The 19126-nt window shown below is 47.7% G+C and overlaps 1 protein-coding gene across 2 annotated transcripts in view; it reads left to right on the top strand.

Annotated features, from left to right (window-relative positions):
• Window positions 1–10417, top strand: part of NSG2 (neuronal vesicle trafficking associated 2) — a 101411-nt gene extending 90994 nt beyond the window's left edge. For both annotated transcript variants that reach the window (XM_023218965.1, XM_023218964.1), the window contains exons 4-5: window positions 5455–5565; window positions 8549–10417. In XM_023218965.1, the coding sequence (XP_023074733.1) occupies window positions 5455–5565; window positions 8549–8740 (303 nt within the window). In that variant the 3' untranslated portion in view covers window positions 8741–10417. The remainder of the gene's footprint in view (window positions 1–5454; window positions 5566–8548) is intronic.
• The last annotated feature ends 8709 nt before the right edge of the window (window positions 10418–19126 follow it).

The following is a 19126-nucleotide window of genomic DNA, read 5'->3' as shown; positions in this document are numbered from 1 at the left end:
TGGATGAGGGCGGACGACGAGTGGCTGAGTGAGTGGATGAGGGCGGATGACGAGTGGCTGAGTGAGGGGATGAGGGGAGACGGGTGCAGAGAGAGTGTGGTTCCGTGGTGAGGATTGTGCCTCTAATGAAACCCTCCAATCTAGCGCAGGAGAACTAGCGAGCTGTTTATTGTGAGGCTTAGGTTGTTACATTCAAGAGCTGAAACCAAGGGCTTTAGAACATCTCTGAGGATGGAGGTTATATAAACCGAGTCAATAAATATTGATGTGGAGTCCGGCTTTCATGTTGAGGTGCTTTGTGGGGAAGTGGGAGTTCCTCTCCCCAGCCCTCTTAGGCTCGCCCAGCATGGTGGGAGCTTTGTTGCAGGGATCAGGCACGTGGGGCCCCTGAATTTCACAAATCCACCAGAAAGGGAGGCCGGGTTCAGTAGGATGCCTCGCAGAACTGAAACCTGCCTGTAGGAAATCTCGCCCTGGAACCAAATGAGGACTCTCCAGCTCCTGCCCCACCCCAGCAACCACTGGCAACTCCGTCATCCAGAATCCAGAAAGCTCACCTGTGAAACTCTCCGGCCTGAGCCGACCCTTCCTCCTCTTGTCTCTCAGTGCTGTGCTCACCTCCTATGCCATCTTAGGCCATTGACTCGACCTCACTGCCCTGTCTGGCCTCAGCACCTGAGACACGCCCTACTACATCATCCTTCCCACTGGCCTCCTTGCCTTCAGCCATCCCCCTGCAAACATGCCTTCTGTTGCCCCAGAGACATTACTCCAAAACATAATTCTGACCCTGTCACTTCCCTGCTTAGAACCGTCACTGGCTCCCTGTTGTCCTTAAGATCAAGTCCAAGTGTAATCTGTTCTTTGCCCCCTGCCCAGGCCCCCACGCTTCCCCATCACTCACACCCTTGGGCCAGTCATGCCAAGGCCTATGATGCTTCCAGAACAGCCCATGTGCTTTCCATGTTCTGTCCATGGCTGATGCCATTTCCTCTGCTCAGAGCCTTCTTCCCCCTGATCCTAATGTTCTTCCATGAAGTCACTTCTGATGTCACATCCCCCAGGAGGACATCCCTGATGCTCCCACCCCCAGGTTACTTAGGTCCAGCAGCCTCCTGTGCTGATGGCCTGTCATGGTGTCGCCTCTGTGTTGCAAGTGTCTGCTCCCATCAGTCTATCTCTCCCTCCCCCTGTAGACTGTGAGGCCTCAAGAGAGAGCCTGTGCCTGATTCACCACAACGTGCTGTCTGACCTCACCAGACTCTTAGGGAATGATTGGCCTTCAGTTGCAGAAGTTACCAAAATTCAGGACAGGGAGGCAAACTCTCCTTCAGCTAAACCAGCCTCCATTCAGCCTAATTCTGGGGTCATGGAACATGTGGTGTGGGCTGGCGGAAGTTAGCCCTGTTTGGGCAGAATCCCACGGGCTGAGCCGCACCCGTGGCAACCAGTCAGCGTCAGGCCCTTGACTCTGATAGTCATGGAGGACACCCGGCAAGTGTCAGCACACAGGACTGCTTGCATGTGGGGACCACGTGGGGGCCTCAAAACATGCTGAGGCCTGGACTGCACCCCCAGAGATTCTGGTGTAATTGGTTTGAGGTGGGGCTAGAGCACCAGGATCATTTGAAACGTTTGAATCCCAGGGCATTCTAACATGTGCAGCTGCTTGAGAACCACTCACAGGTAGTCCTACTATAGCTGCGCTGCTCTTCCTGGTTACACATGGTAATTACCTGGAGAGCCTTGTCCTGGACCCATGGAATCAGAACCCAGGGGGTGGTGACAACCTAGGCATCAGCATTTCTGAGCACCTCAGCTGCTTCTAATGTGAAGCAGGGTTTGAAACCACTACCTCACAGGAACCTCCCTCCCTCCCTTTTCTTTTTCCAGAAGCATTTGCTGGAGGCCTGCTCTGTGCTCGAGCCCTCTAGCCCTGGTGGCGCTTTGGTGAATCAGCCCCTGCAGTTCTTATTTGGGATTTCTTAACTCGGGGGCATTAGCAGTGGAGCAGCCCACCCTGTAAAGGGAACCTGTCCCACAGGCGGGCTTGCTGGGTCCTGCACCAGCTCCTAGCGCCCCTTTACTAACCTGCTGCTGACCAGGGGCCGCATCCAGCCCTGGCTGGGCATGTCCATACCCATGTTGGGAGGTCTTGCCCGGCTCCTGAGTCTCCCAAGAGGCCTGGGACTCTGCCTAGGCAAGATTTGGGGTTGCACATGGTCATTGGGATGGGAACCTTTCCAGCAGCTCCCTCAGACCCTGCATCATCAGGCTGGAGGCAATGGCAGGCTGGGGCTGAGGCTCTGAACTGCCTCCTGCGCACACACGAGCTCTGCAGCTGCACTGCAGTCCGTGAATGAGCCTGCGGCTATAGGCAACTCTGTTGGCTGGGCCCAGGTGTGTTCTCTTTGAGGGGACAGGATGCCAACAGGATTTTAATGTCCCTTTAACAGAAAGGGTCACCACTTAGGAAATTGGCTCCCTGTCCCCAGGGTAGAGCTGCAGGTGCCAGGCTCCTGCCTGAACTCTGGCCATTTATCTTAAAAAACTAAGAGAAAACTCATGTAACATAAACATAACGACTTTAAAGTGAGCAGTGCAGTGGCATTTAGTGTATTCATAATGTTGTGCAACCATCACCTCTGTCTAGTTTCAAAACGTTTTCATTACCCCAAAAGGAAACCCTACACCCCTTATCAGTCATTCCCCCATCCCCCCAGACCCCTTAGTCCTAGCAGGCTCCAGTCTGCACCTGCTTCTGTGCATTTCCCCATTCTGGGTAGCTCATCAGATGGAATCACATGACATGTGGCCGTTGGCATCTGGGTTCTTTGGCTCAGCATCACGTTTGGAAGGGCCGTCTGCATCTGCAGCTGGTCCTTCATTCCCTTTCATGGCTGAATAACATTCCGCTGCATGGATAGACCACAATTTGTTTATTCATTCATCAGCGGATGGAAATTTGGGCTGTTTCTACCTTTTGGCTATTGGGAAATCTGGGCATTTAAAATTTTTTATATCTCTACTCCATGTAGACTTGATCATGTGTTCCTGGGTCCTCAGCATTTGTGAGCCGTGGTCTTGGCTGGCCCCCTTTCCTGTACTGTTCAAATAGGAGGTTCCTAGGGTGCGTATGTGTCTTCAGGGTATCTCTTGCTTTAAGTCCAACTTCTCTTGATTTCTCCATCTCGGCTCCACCTCTTGCCTGTGTGATAAGTGGACTGATCTCTGCGCCATCTCACCCCATACTGTTATCACTGCAATCCAAGGCAGGAGGCTGATAAGCATGCAACGGGCTTCAACTGCTGGCTTGGGGTAATGGAGAGAATGGACAGCACATTGTATCAACAGTAGCTTAAAAACAGTACTGTTCTAAAACTTCATAGACACACTCATTAGGAATTGCTCATGGACAGTGTCTGCCCATGAGATTTGGACAGAATCCTCCCCACATCCATCTTCCTCTTTTCCTTTTCAAATTCCTCCCGTCCAGTATTTAAAACTGCCAACAAACAACTTCATATTTTTGGAGTAGTGTAGACTCCTGTCTCCTTCTTTCCTCATAAACATGCCCTGGGGTGGAAAAGAGATGGCATGGACACTCCCACAGTTATTTTTATTCTTTTCCTGAATCAAAAAGAACGTTTCCTCCATGAGAAGAATCCTGCCATATTTCTGGGCCAACTGACTGAAAGGGACACCGGCTTTAAAAAATAACACACACACAAATTCTGCTTGTAACATTAGATACTGCAGTATCATGGGGGCATCCCTGCCCCTTGTACATAGGTGGTGGGATGGGGTCAGTGCAAGCCTAGAGATGCCTCTGACGTTAACCAATGACTGGTTTCAGATGAATCCTGATGGTGCCCCCACTTAGTTTGGTGTTGTATTATTTTTTTAAAGGTTGCTTTCAGATAGTAGGTAGGAACTGGGTTTATGCTCTGAATGAGCTGGAGACCACTGCATGCTTTCGAGCAAAAAAGGGCCATGCTTTTATTTATTTATTTATTTATTTATATGGAGTCTCACTCTGTCACCCAGGCTGGAGTGCAGTGGCGCCATCTCAGCTCACTACAGCCTCCGCCTTCCATGTGTAAGCAATTCTCCTGCCTCAGCCTCCCCAGTAGCTGGGATCACAGGTGCCTGCCACCACCCCTGGCTTTTTTTTTTTTTTTTTTTTTTTGTATTTTTAGTAGAGATGGGGTTTCACTGTGTTGGGCAAGCTGGTCACGAACTCCTGACCTCAAGTGATCTTCCCACCTCGGCCTCCCAAAGTGCTGAGATTACAGGTGTGAGCCACTGCACCTGGCCCCTGCTTTGTTTTAGATTTTATAAGGCTCTCTCTGGTTGCTGTCTGCTGAATACACCCTAGAGGACAGGGAAGTCATCGCTAGTTAGAAGGCTGTTAGATGCTGCAGATGAGATGATGATCGCTTCTACTTGGTTGGACGTGATGGAGGTGGTAAGAAGTGGTCAGGTTATGGGTGTCTTTGAAGGCAGAAATGATAGTTTCTTCTGGTAGATTGGATGTGGTGTGTGAGAAAAAGGGAGTCAAGGATGACTTCAGGATATTTGGCCTGAGTGTCTGCAAATGTGAAATTGACATATTCTGAGATGAAGAAGAAGGCAGGCGGAGCAGGTTTGGGTTGGGAGGAGAGCGGGAATTTGGTTTGGGAATGTGTTGAAAGTGTGTTAGATGTCCAAGTAAAGGTGAAAGAAGCAGTTGATGTCCAAGATTGGAATGCACCAGTGGTGGCGTGGGGTGGGGATGGAAAGCAGGAAGCACTGAAAGTGACGGCTTATTGATCAGCCCCCCTACATCCCACATAGTTATCAGGAAAAGTAAAATGAGGGGGAAATCACATGTTAAATCAGAAAGGAGCGGTCGGGCGCAGTGGTTCATGCCTGTAATCCCAGTACTTTGGGAGGCTGAGGCAGGTGGATCACCTGAGATCAGGAGTTCAAGACCAGCCTGGCCAAAAGGTGAAACCCTGTCTCTACTAAAAAATACAAAAATTAGCCGGGTGTGTTGGTGGGTGCCTGTAATCCCAGTTACTTGGAAGCCTGAGGCAGGGAGAAGCACTTGAACCCGGGAGGCGAAGGTTGCAGTGAGCTGAGATGGCGCCATTGCACTCCAGCTCTCCAGCCTGGGTGACAGAGTGAGACTCCATCTCACAACAACAAACAAACAAACAAAACAAAGCAAAACAAAACAAAACCAGAGCTTCAGAGATTATCCTGAAGAAGGCGTAAACAGGCCCAAAGAGCACAGGTGATTTGCCTAAGGCTGCAAGTTAGTAACAAAGCCGAGACAGAACCAGTTCCTTGGACCTGTCCCCCTTTCTAGCACACCATGCTGCCTGCCAGTCCTGGGCTCTGAAGGCTGCATGCAGATACCGAAGGTGGGCAGACTGAGGCTGGATGACTCTCAATTTTGTGTTCCTCCAGGTCACCATCCTTGTCAGCCTGGCCCTAGCTTTCCTTGCGTGCATCGTGTTCCTGGTGGTTTACAAAGCCTTCACCTATGACCACAGCTGCCCAGAGGGATTCGTCTATAAGGTAAGAGGTGGTTGGGTAGCCCCAGGTTACTTTCAAGTTCAGTAAGAGAGTTAATCAATGTCTTCTCTTCACTGGTGTCCAAATTCTGGGTATGACAACCTCCTTACCGACTCTTTAAAATGGCATATGTGTTTGGCAAGGAGTTTCCAAGTTTTCCCGAGGGACTCAGTCTCCAGTAGGCAGTGGAGTTCCTCCCCCAAGATGGTGCTCTCCAGGGTCAGGAGGTGGTCCAGCTTCTACGGCACATCAACAATGAGGGAAGCAGCTCGCTACCTCTTGACATGGACTCTTCCATTTTGGAAAAGCTTGGCTTGGTGTGGGCCTTCGTGGCTCAATGGCTATTTGCTTACCCTTGCAGTGGCCCTCCAGAGGTGTGAAGGCAGGGCTGGTGCCTCTGAGGTTCTTTGAAGCTCTGTCTCCAAGTCTCCCCTTGACCCACACTCTGATTAAACTCCTCTGAGAGAACGGAACCTGCTGCATGACCTCCGGGAGTCTCCTTGCCCCTCTGAACCTCATTTTCTCCCCTGCAAAATGGGGGCTGATAATGCCTGTTCCCAGGATTTTTGGGAGGCCTTAAGGAGAGAATTTAAGTAAAATCAGTTAACAAAGGGCCTATTAGATAATGCGCTCTCAACAAATGTTAGTTGCAATAAAGACAGAGCCTGTTTCAGAGCGAACACAGCTGATGCTATTAATATTTATAATTACCATTTGCTGAGTATCTCTAATACATCAGAACCTTTGCTGAATGTTTCCTTAAACATTATTTCAATTGGGCTGTACAACCATTCTGAGAAATATGGTTTCTTTGGCTCCCATTTCACACATGAGGAATTAAACGTAGAGAGTGTTTAGTTAAGAGGGTTTTCCAAGACATCACAATAATTATGTTTTGATGTGGGGAGATCAAATAGGAAGTGTGCCAGCCTGCAAATGTGTATCCTTCGGTTCTGCACCGCCTGGATTACACTCCAATCTGACCGCCTCTAGCTGGTTGACTCACCTATCGCCTGGTTGCCTCTCTGGGCCATTGCTCACAGCCAATGACTATTTATTTCCTCCATTATATACTTACATCTCTTTTCTCTTATATCAAAAGTCTAGGCTCCTAACCACGTTCATGTAATGATGTATTTGCCTTATCCTACAATATATATAGCAATATATATAGTCACAAAATAGCACCAATATTACTACTAAGAGGTAATGAACCGGGAGACTACTGAACGATCTTGGAGGTTTCTCTGCAGCTCCATGTGTCCTTAGAATACACTCCACCAAGGGTGTAATCTGACCTCCTAAACTTCCATGGAGGGGGTTCAGATCTGGCTTCCTAGACTACACTCCAAGTGGTCAGAAGTTGAGGTTCTGAGACCATCCTGACCAACATGGAGAAACCCCATCTCTACTAAAAATACAAAATTAGCCAAGTGTGGTGGCACATGCCTGTAATCCCAGCTATCTGGGAGGCTGAGGTAGGAGAATTGCTTCAACCGGGGAGGTAGAGGTTGCAGTAAGCCGAGGTCGTGCCATTGCACTCCAGCCTGGGGGACAGAGCAAGATTCCGTCTCAAAAAAAAAGAAGCTGAGGTTCGGGAAGACTCAAAACAATGGGAACAGTAGGGGACAGTTGAATAAACTGTGACACATCCACACGGCGAACGTCACTACAACTGGGAAAATAAGGAAGGAAGGCCTACATACATGGACAGAGAACGCTCTTTAAGATAGTAGGGATGAATGATGGAAGGAAGGTCCTGCCTGTGTGTAGGCAAAGGGGAGGTGAGCGCTACTTGCTTATTGTTTTGGAAAGAAATTCAGGAAGGATAAATTTTAAAAATTAATAAAAATGGTTCATCAGGAGAAAGGGATGGACACAAGGCTTCTTCGGATCTATCTTCTTAAATATTTGTCCTTGAAATATGTAAATGTTTGACATATCTAAAAATAAATAAATGAGAAAAAGCAAGAGGTTCGTTGTTTAAAGAACCTAGCTCTATATCAAGTTAAGGACATAAACGTGCAAAGAAAAGAAATATTTCAACCGGTTGTAGATGACAGCATGTTCACCTCCCACCCTTGGTGGAGTGTATTCTAAGGACACATGGAGCTCCAGGGAAACCTCCAAGTTTGTCCAGTAGTCCGCAGGTTCATTACCTCTTAGTAGTAATATTAGTGCTGTTTTGTGACTGTTCTATATTTATTGTAGGATAATGCAGATACATCATTACATGAATGTTGTTAGGAACCAAGACTTTTTTTTCTTTTTCTTTTTCTTTTTTTGAGATGGAATTTCGCTTCGTCACCCAGGCTGGAGTGCAGTGGCACCATCTCAGCTCACTGCAACCTCTGCCTCCTGGGTTCAAGCGATTCTCCTGCCTCAGCCTCCTGAGTAGCTGGGATTATAGGCATGCGCCACCATGCCCAGCTAATTTTTGTATTTTTAGTAGTGATGGGGTTTCACTCTGTTGGTCAGGCTGGTCTTGAACTCCTGACCTTGTGATCTGCCTACCTCGGCCTCCCAAAGTGCTGGAATTACAGGCGTGAGCCACCGCACCCGGCAAGACTTTTGATATAAGAGAAAGAAGATGCAAGTGTGAAATGGAGGAAATAAATAGTCATTGGCCATGAACAACACCCCAGAGAGGCAACCAGAGGACAGGTGAATCAGCCAGCTAGAGGGAGTCTGTGGGGTTCCCTAGAGCATCCACTAGAGCCGGACAGTCAGTGTGCAGAGAAGGCTGGCCTTGAATCAGTGTCAATATCAGGTTCGGGTCGTCTGGCTTCTTCTAAGTGGAGCTTTGGTGTTTGTGCTGGTGCTGGTGTTTGGAAGGCTGCTGCATGCCAGGCCCAGGTTGGGAGCTGTCACCTGCCCTCTGGCCGACAGCCCAGTGCAGCTGCGCCCTAATCAGGGTGGCTGTATTGCTAGGCAGACTGGAAGCAGTTTGCTGAATGACCCCTGACTCTGTCTCTTTCTTCCCCAGCACAAACGCTGTATCCCAGCCTCCCTGGATGCGTACTACTCCTCCCAGGACCCCAATTCCAGAAGCCGCTTCTACACAGTCATCAGCCACTACAGTGTGGCCAAGCAGAGCACTGCCCGGGCCATCGGGCCATGGCTGTCGGCAGCCGCTGTCATCCATGAGCCCAAGCCGCCCAAGACCCAGGGCCACTAGAGGCCTGCTGCAGCCAGAATGGGGGGCGGGGTGGAGAGGAGGACCCCCATTGGCTAAGCCAAGCTCCAGTTACAAGACAACACTGTACTCCTGGGATATGGGGGCGGGGGCGGGGCAGGGCAGGGTGGGGGGAGGAGCGCACCGAAAACATGGTGTGTGCTGGAGTTGTCTGAACCGGTATTTCTTTTCGTTCCTTGGTATTGTTGATTCGTCCCCGAGTCAGGCTCATGTACAAAGGCATGTTTCGTGTTGATTGTTCCCATGTAAGATATTTTTAAAGCCACTGCTTATTCTTTGTTAGGAAGATGTAACAGCAGAAAAGGAAAGAAACAAAGAACATGAACAAAAAGCATTAAACTGGCTCCATCGGAAGACGTTGAAGGGCAGTGAAGAGCACAGACTCTGTGGGCTTCTTAGATAAGAAAACGTGGCTTCAGTGGGGGGTTCGGGGGTGCAGAATATGTGAGTGACACAGACTGGGACTCTTCGGTTAGCCTGTGGTCTGCAGGGTAGGAACGCAGGAAATGAGGAATGGCCAAGCTGGAGAGAAGAACTGATTTTGGCATTACTAAGCCCAGAATGCACATAACCCATAGTGAAATGTACTGTCCTCTGGTGCATTTTGCAAGATGAGCACAAACTTTCTGGGCCTCCATAGTAGGACCTGGGCAGACCCACATGACCTGGGCTCTGAATGCTCACCCTGCGACAGTGGGTTCTGCATCAGCAAATGCTGAGGAGTGGGCAGATTTTCTTTGTCTTTTGCTTGCATTTTCTAGATCCACACCTGGATACTGCCCATGTTGATGAGACAGCAGCGGGGGGAGAGGGAGGGAAGGAAGGTGCGGCTGCAAGAAGGAAGGCACGGGACAGGCATGTGACACTAGGCCACCAGCCATAAGCACAGGCACCGACTTTTCAGTTCTTGTTTGTTTGTTGTTTCCCAAAGTGCTGCTAAAAATAGCAACAACAATAGGATTCCAACCAGGAGCCTCAGGTGACAGCCAGGAAGAGATCTGAAGATCGGGGCCGCCACAATGCCAAATCCTTTCTAAAGGAAGCTGAAAAATGGGACTGTCTTTTGCCCACTTTGTTGTGTTAAAAGGGGACATTTGTCCAAACTCCCCAACTGAGTTCTAGAAGCTCCTGACAAGGAGGCAGCATCCAGCCTTGACCAGGCCTCCCAGTTCCCTGGAATCAGGCCTTCCCCTGCCTCTCCTAAACGTTTCAGGGAGGCCAGTTCTGCAGGGTGTCAGCTCCAGGACCCACAGGGCCAGAACCGGCTGGGAGAGTTGGTTATTTGAGATGTGGTACTGCTTCCTCACGAGTCTCCGACAGGTCATGTAAAGGGTATTTTTTTGTGGCTTGCTGTGTTGCTGAAATCATCATATGCAACAGCTGGGTACTAAGACTAGCATAGCTCAAACTATCCTGCCAAACGCTCTCATCTGATTTTTCCTCCCTTCTCCCCCAACCTCCCATCACCCTGAGTCACCTGTAAATTCATTTGTCATCCAAAGCGGAATAACAAATTGTCCCTAGCAAAACCGCTGAACGCTTTATAATTTTGTGGTGTATTTTTGTCAGTAGGTAGCAGAGGCTGAAGTATTTTTTGGTGTAATTCTTGAAATTTTCTGACAGGAAACAAATAAAGATAGATGTGTCTGAGAGTCTTGACCTTCCTTTGCAATGTTCTTTTATCTGCCGCTCAGTGAGCCTGATGGGGAAGATGCTGGGGGTGGGGGTCCCAGAGGGCAGGGTGAGCCCTACAGTGTCCTATTGGGCTGGGGCTAGGATTGGACTGTAGGGCAATGTCCATCCTCAGGTCACTGGGGCCTAAGATGGTGTTGGGGTCCTAAGGAAGGACCGAGAGGTGTACCCGGCTGCTTATCTGCCAGCTCAATGTCCTTCATGCAGTGGATGCCTACTGGGCGGCTTCTAGGGCCAGGCTGTGCTGGGCATGGGGAATGGGAATACAGCAACGGATGACACAGAATCACTGCCCTGAAGTCTGGCGATGGAGTCAGATATGAAAATAAAGGTGTGGTAATTCCCTTGACTTAATGCAACTGGTGGTTAGCCACAACTGAGGAGGAAGATGTTGAGGATCCCTTTAAATTGCTCATTTTGGGCTTAGCATGACCTTGGCAGGTAGGGGACATTGATCCCATTAGACAGATGAAGACATGGAGGCACAGAGGGGAAAAAGAGACTGTATTAGGGCTGTAGCAGAGCAGTGGGGGTCCAAACCCAGGCTTGCGGGACTCCTTTGCACCCCCACACTACTTCTGTTCCATGTTAGACCCTGAGCAACACTGTCTAGTGCTTTTCCAGAAAGTCAAGTTGCAGCTCTAAGAGTGAATGAGCTGATTCTCAGCCGGAACTCGGTATCAATGGTGACTGTGAAGAAAAGCAAACCCCGAAATGCCCTGTGCTCCATGCCAAGTACTAAATGCCTTATGTGTCTTCGTTCCTACAACCCTCCTACCAGTTCTGTGAAGTAGGTGCTCCCACCTTCAACACCACTGCCATCCGCTTCGTCATCATCATCCCTGTTTGGGGACGAAGAACTGGAGGAACTGAGCGGCGAAGCAGCTTGCTCGAGGTCACGCAGTCAGTGAGCAGCAGAGCTATGATTGAAGCCCACACCTTTTTGGTGCCAGGGTCTTAAGCACTGTGCCATGCTGCAGTGACCATGCATCTTTGCATCTTGCTTTATAGGTTATAGTTTGTGCTCACACATCTCCTCTAACGTGGATGGCAAGCCATCTGAAGAGACCAGGATTGACTTTGGGCAGAGTTGGAAGCTGAGGCTCCAAGCGGGTTGCTATGCTAGGGGTTGGGGCTGAACATGCACGGTGGTTGGGAGAGAGAAGGGAGATGACACAGCACCTCCTGGCTGGGGCTGCACAGGCTGCTGAGCACAGGGCCTCAGACAACCCTGCCCACTCCTATACAGCCTCTGGTTTCCAGCCCGGCTTTGGGAGATGGCAAGTGGAAGAGTGCAGGGATCGGCGCTGGCATCCCACCCACAAAGCCTGGCTGAGCCACATAGCCAGCACAGAAACACCCAGCGTTTCTTTCAATTACACAGAATCAGTGAAAGGCTTAATGAACACATGTACAAACACTCCGTCATAAGTGGATTTGCCACTCCAGTGCCTCAAAAAGTAAGAAAGCTATCACTTCTCTGGAATGAACAGGCTATGGGTGAATGAGTAGAAACGAGGGAGAAAGAGAGGGCCAGAAGATGGGTGCAGATATTTCTGTTTTAGGAGTGACTCTGGGGCCAAGTGCTATCCTTATCGGAATATAGTGCTATCCTCTATCGGAATAGACGATGATGCCTAACTCTTCCCATGAATGTATCCAAGGAGTGTGGCATCAGTTAGAAGACTTTAACCCAAGTGGGTTTGGTTAGGGACATCTCTGAATTTTGCAGGATGGGGTGTTACAGAGCCCTGCTGGTCAGGGGAGCAAGGCAATGATCCTAAAAACAGCACCTTGGTTTGTAGATTAAGCTCTGTTTGTGTATTTTGCATGCTTTTTAATCTACTGACCAACATTGGAACCTCCCCAGATAGCCCCCAGATAAGACAGGATGAAGGTTGTGCAGAGAGGGTGACTGGGCTGGGCCTGCATGTGGCAAGAAATTCTGAGGCAGGAGGGCATGTCTGTGTGGGTGTCAGCCTGGGTTCTGGGAGAACCTGGTCTTAGAACTGGGCCTTGAAGGACGGGTTGCACTATGACAGGAAGAATTTGAGAGGGTGGAGGAGAGACCGGAGAATTCGGGAGGGAAAGCCCAGGGCTTCTGCTCATAAGGCTGCTGGGGTGCCTCTCCCAAGCCAATGCCAGAGGCAAAGATTCAAGTCCGTGCCCCGGGCTCACAGTCTAGGCTGGGGGAGAGGAGGAGCGATATGAAAGAGCAGCCCATAGCTGCATAATGGGGAGAAGCAGTGATGGCGCCCGGAGTCATCCCAGCGGTCGATCGGATCAGAAGGTATTTAGGGAGATACACGTTTTTTCTGGAAAATTGAAAGGCCACCTGTCAGAACTGCTGTTGGTCAATTTATCTTCCCTCAACTCCTGCGATGTGCTCTAATCCAAATGGGGAGTCACGTGGAAGAAGAAGAAACTGATCCCCAATAATTTTTCCAAGAAGCACACAATACCATCTCTTTAAAAAATAGCACTCCTGAACAGTGGAGAGAAAAGGACTGGCTTCCACGGCAACGGCAACGCGGTTTCCCATAGCTCTGACTCAGTCTAGCAGAGCAGGCTGTTTATCTGAATCTGTCCTTTTGTCAGAAATGACCTGTTTCTGAAAACACAGATCTAGAGTTCACTTTGTCAAAGCTGCCCCCAAAGATGGTTGCGCCTCCCTCTCTGGACACTCCCCAGTCCTCTCTCTCCTCACTGTCTCCTCTCTTTCTCTTAATCTTTCTCTTTTTCTGTCTCTGCCTCACTATCTCCTTCCGAGGGAATGTTGTCTAGAGGCTGTGGACTGAGCTTACGTAATTTATTTTTCAATTGCAGGCCCTTGGTGAGAGCCTTGCTGGGTTTGGGCCCAGGTGTTGGGGGTGTGGCCGGTGGCACAAGGAGAGGTCAGACCCTGGAGGAGAGCAGGCGACCCTGGGACCCAGTGCGACTCCTTCACCTGCCTCTGCTAGTTCCCTTCCTCTCTTCACACTGCAGTTCCTCATCTTTAAAATGGGAATAAGAATTGTTCCTACCTCATTTTGTGAGAACTCCGTGACATAGTGTTTAAAGATTTACCTAGAGCAGGAACTCGGCAAATTGTAGCTACTGTGGATCAATCTCTCTGCCTCAGTTTCCTTACCTGTAAATTGGAATTACTTGTAAATACCACCCCTTCCCTGCCCTCCACCAATAGGGTTGCTGTGGGTTAAAATAAGGTACTGGCCTTGAAATGACTACAACAGAGAAACGGATTACCTCCTGCCAACCTTCAGGAAGCTCCCAGGCCCTGTCCCTTTCCTCCCAGGGCGGCCTCATGTCATCTACAACATGTGCCCCAACACAAAGCCACAGGCTGCCCCCATTTTCTTCATGTCGACTCACAGTTCTCAGTTGCTGCATTTAGTTACACAAATACATCATCTTAAAAAAAATTTCATTGAATCTTAAGTTCAGGGGTCCAGGTACAGGATGTGCAGGTTTGTTACATAGGTAAATGTGTGTCGTGATGACTTGCTGCACCTGTTAACCCATCACTTAGGCATTAAGTCCAGCACACCTTAGCTATTTATCCTGATGCTCTCTCTCCCCCGACCCCATTCCCCAACAGGCCCCAGTGTGTGTTGTTCCCCTCCCTGTGTCCATGTGGTTTTCTTTGTGCAGCTCCCACTTTATAAGTAGGAACATGCCATGTTTGGTTTTCTGTTCCTGTGTTAGTTTGCTGAGAATGATGGCTTCCAGTTCCATCCATGTCCCTGCAAAGGACATGATCTCATTCCTTTTTATGGCTGCATAGTATTCCATGGTGTATATATATCACATTTTCTGTACCCAGTCTATCATTGTTGGGCACAAATACATCATTTTAAAGATTTCAAATAAAGTGTTGCTTTGAGGTCTCTGTCACATTTTCCAAAACCATTTTGATTAAATTATTTACATGAACTCAAAATAAGCAATAAATAAATAAATAATAAAATAAAATAAGAAAACAAGATTACAGACTTTATTCAAATCTCACCAGTCTTTCCACTAAAATCCTTTCTCTGTTTCAGGATCTGATCCAAGCCCCTGGATTGCATTTACTTGTCTCCTCAGTCCTTTCAGATTTGTGACAATTCCTGCCTTACCTAGTCTCTCACAACCTTGACACTTTGGATGTGCTGATCAGGTACTTTGTAGCCTATCTCTCAATTTTTTCTGATGTTTTTCCATGATCACACTGAAGATATGGATTTTGGAGGAAGAATTGCACAGAGGTGCCCTTCTTAGAGCGTCATATCATGAGTACAAGATACTGATATGTCTTATTACTGGCAAAGTTAACCATGATCCTTTGGTTTAGGTGGTATTTGCCAGGTTTCTCTATTACAAGTTATATTTTTTTCTTTGTAATTAGTAAAAATTTGAGGGAAGTTCCTTTGAGGACAATGCAAAATATTCTGTTTCTTCTTTCACACATGAATGTTAGTGTTTATCAATGGGTCTTACCTGCAGCAGTTACTGTTACAGTGTTCTAATAGTACTTTTCTATCTCTCCCATTTCTTGTACATTTATTAACTGTAATTCCCCGCTAAGGAAGAGTTGTCCCATCTCCACATTTATTTATTCAATCATTTATTTATATCAGTGTAGACTCATAAATATTTCTTTATTCTTTGGATTAAAATCCAATACAATTTTTATTTTTTTGCTCAAATTGTTTCTAATTTTGTCATTGAGGGCTCTTTCAGCTTAGCTCATGTGTCTTTTTGACACATCCCTTTTTTTTTTAATAGTTCCTAATTTTCTGGCACCACAGGATACTCCAGGCTTATCTTATATTTTCCCCTTTTCAGTCCTGGGATCGGTTGTGTCTCCAGGGAGCCCTGGTTCCTTTGATGAGGGAATGACATTTAGAAACCCAGTTCTGGATGTTAGCTGTGCTCACTGCTGCAGGGGTGCCATTGCTTCCACGCTTTCTTGCTATACAGAGCTAGGAAGTTATGGATGTATACTGGCCTGTGTATACATCTGTCTATTTGTCTGTCTGCTATCTATCTATCTGTTATCTCTCTCTCTCTCTCTCTCTCTCTCTCTCTCTCTGTCACACAAACATGAGTATTCTAATCCCTCTTACTCCAATGCAAAACCATAGGGATTTTTTCTAGGATTCCCTCTTCACTTGCTTGTAATTTCTTTCTCTGACAGTGGGAAATATGTCTCTATTATTTACAATATATTTACTTATTCATTCATCTCTAGTGTACATGTGAAGTCACTTCAGATACATTTTTTTGGCATTTAGAATTTCTGACATTGTTAGAGACGCTTTCTGAGTCACTAACATTGTGTTCGAGAGTATAGCATCTTCATGTTTCATTGTAAGGATTCATATATAAAGTCACTTCATGTTTTCTGAAGGCTAACATTTTTGGAAGGCGCAATGTGTTGTATTGTGTTTAAGCGGAGTTTCCCAAGGCCTCACCACTTAGAGTAACAATGAGGTCTTATTAACAGTAATCTCTTAAACATCATAGATACCTACTCCCATCTGCTCATGCAGGATCCTGTCCCCCTTGTAAAGATCTCACTCATCAGCCCACTACAGATATTTCTGGGAGCTCCCAGGTGGACTCTCACAGGTGCCCAAGAACAGGTGTGTACCTGCTGGACTTGGCTGCTCCTCTGAGCTCCATAGATGCCCCAGATGTTCTCAGGCTCTGTTATACAGCTCCTCAGATGCCCTGGAGTTCCTGCAGTTTCCAGTTGCCTCAGGATCCAGTGGAGTAAGTGAAGATGACATTCTTATTTTATTTATTCTATTTTATTTAATTTATTTTTTTTTTTAGAAACAGGGTCTTGCTCTGTCACCCAGGCTGGAATGCAGTGGCATGATTTTAGCTCATTGCAACCTTGAACTCCTGGGCTCAGGAGATGCTTCCACCTCAGCCAGAGGTACTCTTTTTCTTTTGAACTTCATTCCATTATCAGGGGCCCACTGCGAGACTGCTTTTGCTTCCAGTATCCAACAGAGTTTTAACCAAAATGGTTCTTTGTTCTTTCCATTTTATCCACAGCACCCCTACCTTTGCCCTACTCCACGTGGGACCCATGCATGACTCCGCGGGGGCTGCACTGAAGGCAAATCTGAGTAACAGCTGTCACGCTTGACACACACTATACCTATTCCTACCACCACCCATGGCAGGCTCTGCAAACCAGCTGCATCACCCTTTCCCGCTGAGCCCTGCCGCAGCCAAGTAATCTTTCCTGCACAGCTCTCTGTGCTCCCTCCGCTACTCAATTTGATGCTGATAGTGACAGAGATTTCTGGCTCTTTAGAGTGTTTCATGACCCCTGTTCATAGCATGCAGCTGTTTCTGGGAAGGCCATGACTGGTAGGGGATTTTCTTTCTCAGCCCCTCTTGCTTCAAGCTTGATGACACGCTAGGAATCACCACTCAAATGTGAGTGGAAGTGAGGTATGTCAATTCTAGGATGTCATTTTTAAGCAACTGGTAGGTGCTTGTCTATTCTCTCTTCTACACCAACCCTCCCTATCCTGTAATATCTGGAAGCTGAGGCTTCTTAGGCCTTAGGGGATGATGGAGCTATAGGCTGGAAGGAGCCTGGATCCCTGAATCTCTGGGTGGACGAGAGCCACACAAAGCTGCACACGTTGGGCTGTTGCCTGAGTAAAATATAACTTTTACAGTATCATTCGTGGAATTTTGAGTTTCATTTTTTACAGTGGAATTGCCCTGACCAATACACAAATGAAACCCATTTTCCCTCTGGACACCATACCTGGTTTAAGATTGGTTATAACTATGGCTGGGCTCATGATGCTCAACCTGGTTCTCCTGTAGGTGAGCTCTCTCCAGAAGTGCCTTGGCCTCCAAGCTTTCTCATCCATCAAATACGTTCCAGTTCATACTTCAGGACTCAGTTCAAGCATCACTTTTTCCAGGAAGTCTTCCCTGATCTTCCCAAACTAGGTAGCATCCTACATTGTAGTTTCCTCGAATCCTGCATATCCCTCTTTCACAGAACTACCACAACCTATTTGTATCTTCCAATTACTTGTCTGTGAATTGCTGGATGGATGTTTGAATCAATAGATGAAAAAATAATCTCTATGCCAAAAACTCCAAAATGTCTGTCTCCAGCTCTGATCTTTCTGTTGAGATTCATACCCATAGACACCTCTTCCTGCTGGCTATTCTAATTATCCTTTCAGGCACGTCCAACTTAACATGTCCCCTAAAACCTTCATCATATCTCCCCCTAATATGGTCCATTTCCTGTGTTCCTTAAATTGGATGATGACTTCACCAACCACTTGGGTTTCCAGACAGGAACCCTAAGTGTCATGATTATTTCATTGAATAGATGAAGAAATGGATGCTCAGAGAGGTTACCTGCGGAGAGTGTTGAACCTGATTTGCAGCCCAGTGCCGGGCACATGCCCCTGCACCTTGGCATGGGGCCCCTTTGTGTCCCTCTTGCCCTCGTCCAGACTCCTTGCAGTCCTCTCCCAGCCTCAGTCTCCTCCAGGACTACAGCATCACCGACATCTCCACCGGCTGGCTTTCCCCCCTGCCGCTTTAAATAAACACATCTGATTAGGAGGATGTGCCTTCCAATGTTGATAATTTATTCCCTTCTATGCAAATTGTCCAACTAATTAAAAAGGATAAAAAACAACACAATTTAGACCAGTGAGCTCTTGAGAGAGAAAATGAAGATGCTATCAGCAAATTGGTAGCATGTAGAGAATCCCAGGTCTCGAGTCAGACAGATACTGGGTCTGAATCCCAGCTCCACTGCTTTCTGGCTGTGAGACCATGGGCATGTCGTATCACCCTTCCAGCTTCACTTTCTTCATCTGCAAAATGAGGATAAGAATCCCAAGATGCTTCCTTGCAACCCTCTGAAAGGACCAACCCTGTGGATACCTTGATCTTCACAGGGTAGCTGTGAAGATCATTTGAGAAAGGATCCAGGTGTCTTTGAAACTCTAAGATGCAGTAGAAGTAGAGGAAGAATATTCCTTTACATTTGATTGCACAAAAACAAACAAGTGGCCCAGGTATCTTCCTGAGGACACAAGAGTATGTGGTCACCCTGCTAGAAACTCACAGAATCATGATGTGACTCAGGGGTGTCTAAATATCTTATGGATTGATTGTGCCCCCCCACAAAAGATATACTCCAGCCTTCACCCCTCAATTCCTCAAAATGTGACTTTATTTGGAGGTAGGGTCTTGACAGACATACTCAAGTTCCAATGAGGCCACTGGGGAGGGCTCTGATCCACTCTGATGGGTGTTCTTATGAAATGGGGAAATTGGATGCAGAGACGAAGACACAGGGTAGATGCCCTGTGAAGACAGAGGAGTGGGATGATGCATCTACAAGCCAGGGCCCCCAAGATTGCCAGGAAACCACCAGAAGCTGGGCAGGGCGGGAGAGGCGAGGCATGGAACAGATTCTTCCTTGCAGTCCTCAGGAGGAACCAACCCTACTGACACCTTCATTTCATACTTCCAGCCTCCGGAACTGCGAGACAATTAGTTTCTGGGTGAAATACATTTTAAGCCACCATTTGTGGTACTTTCTATACAGACTCCAAACGCTGTACCCTCCCTCCCTCCTTTCCTTCCTTCCTTCCTTCCTTCCTTCCTTCCTTCCTTCCTTCCTTC

This window comes from Piliocolobus tephrosceles, chromosome 4, assembly GCF_002776525.5.
Source record: "Piliocolobus tephrosceles isolate RC106 chromosome 4, ASM277652v3, whole genome shotgun sequence".
Classification (NCBI taxonomy): domain Eukaryota; kingdom Metazoa; phylum Chordata; class Mammalia; order Primates; family Cercopithecidae; genus Piliocolobus; species Piliocolobus tephrosceles.
The sequence above is the reverse complement of the archived record's forward strand: the minus strand, read 5'-3'. Positions and strand labels throughout refer to the sequence as shown.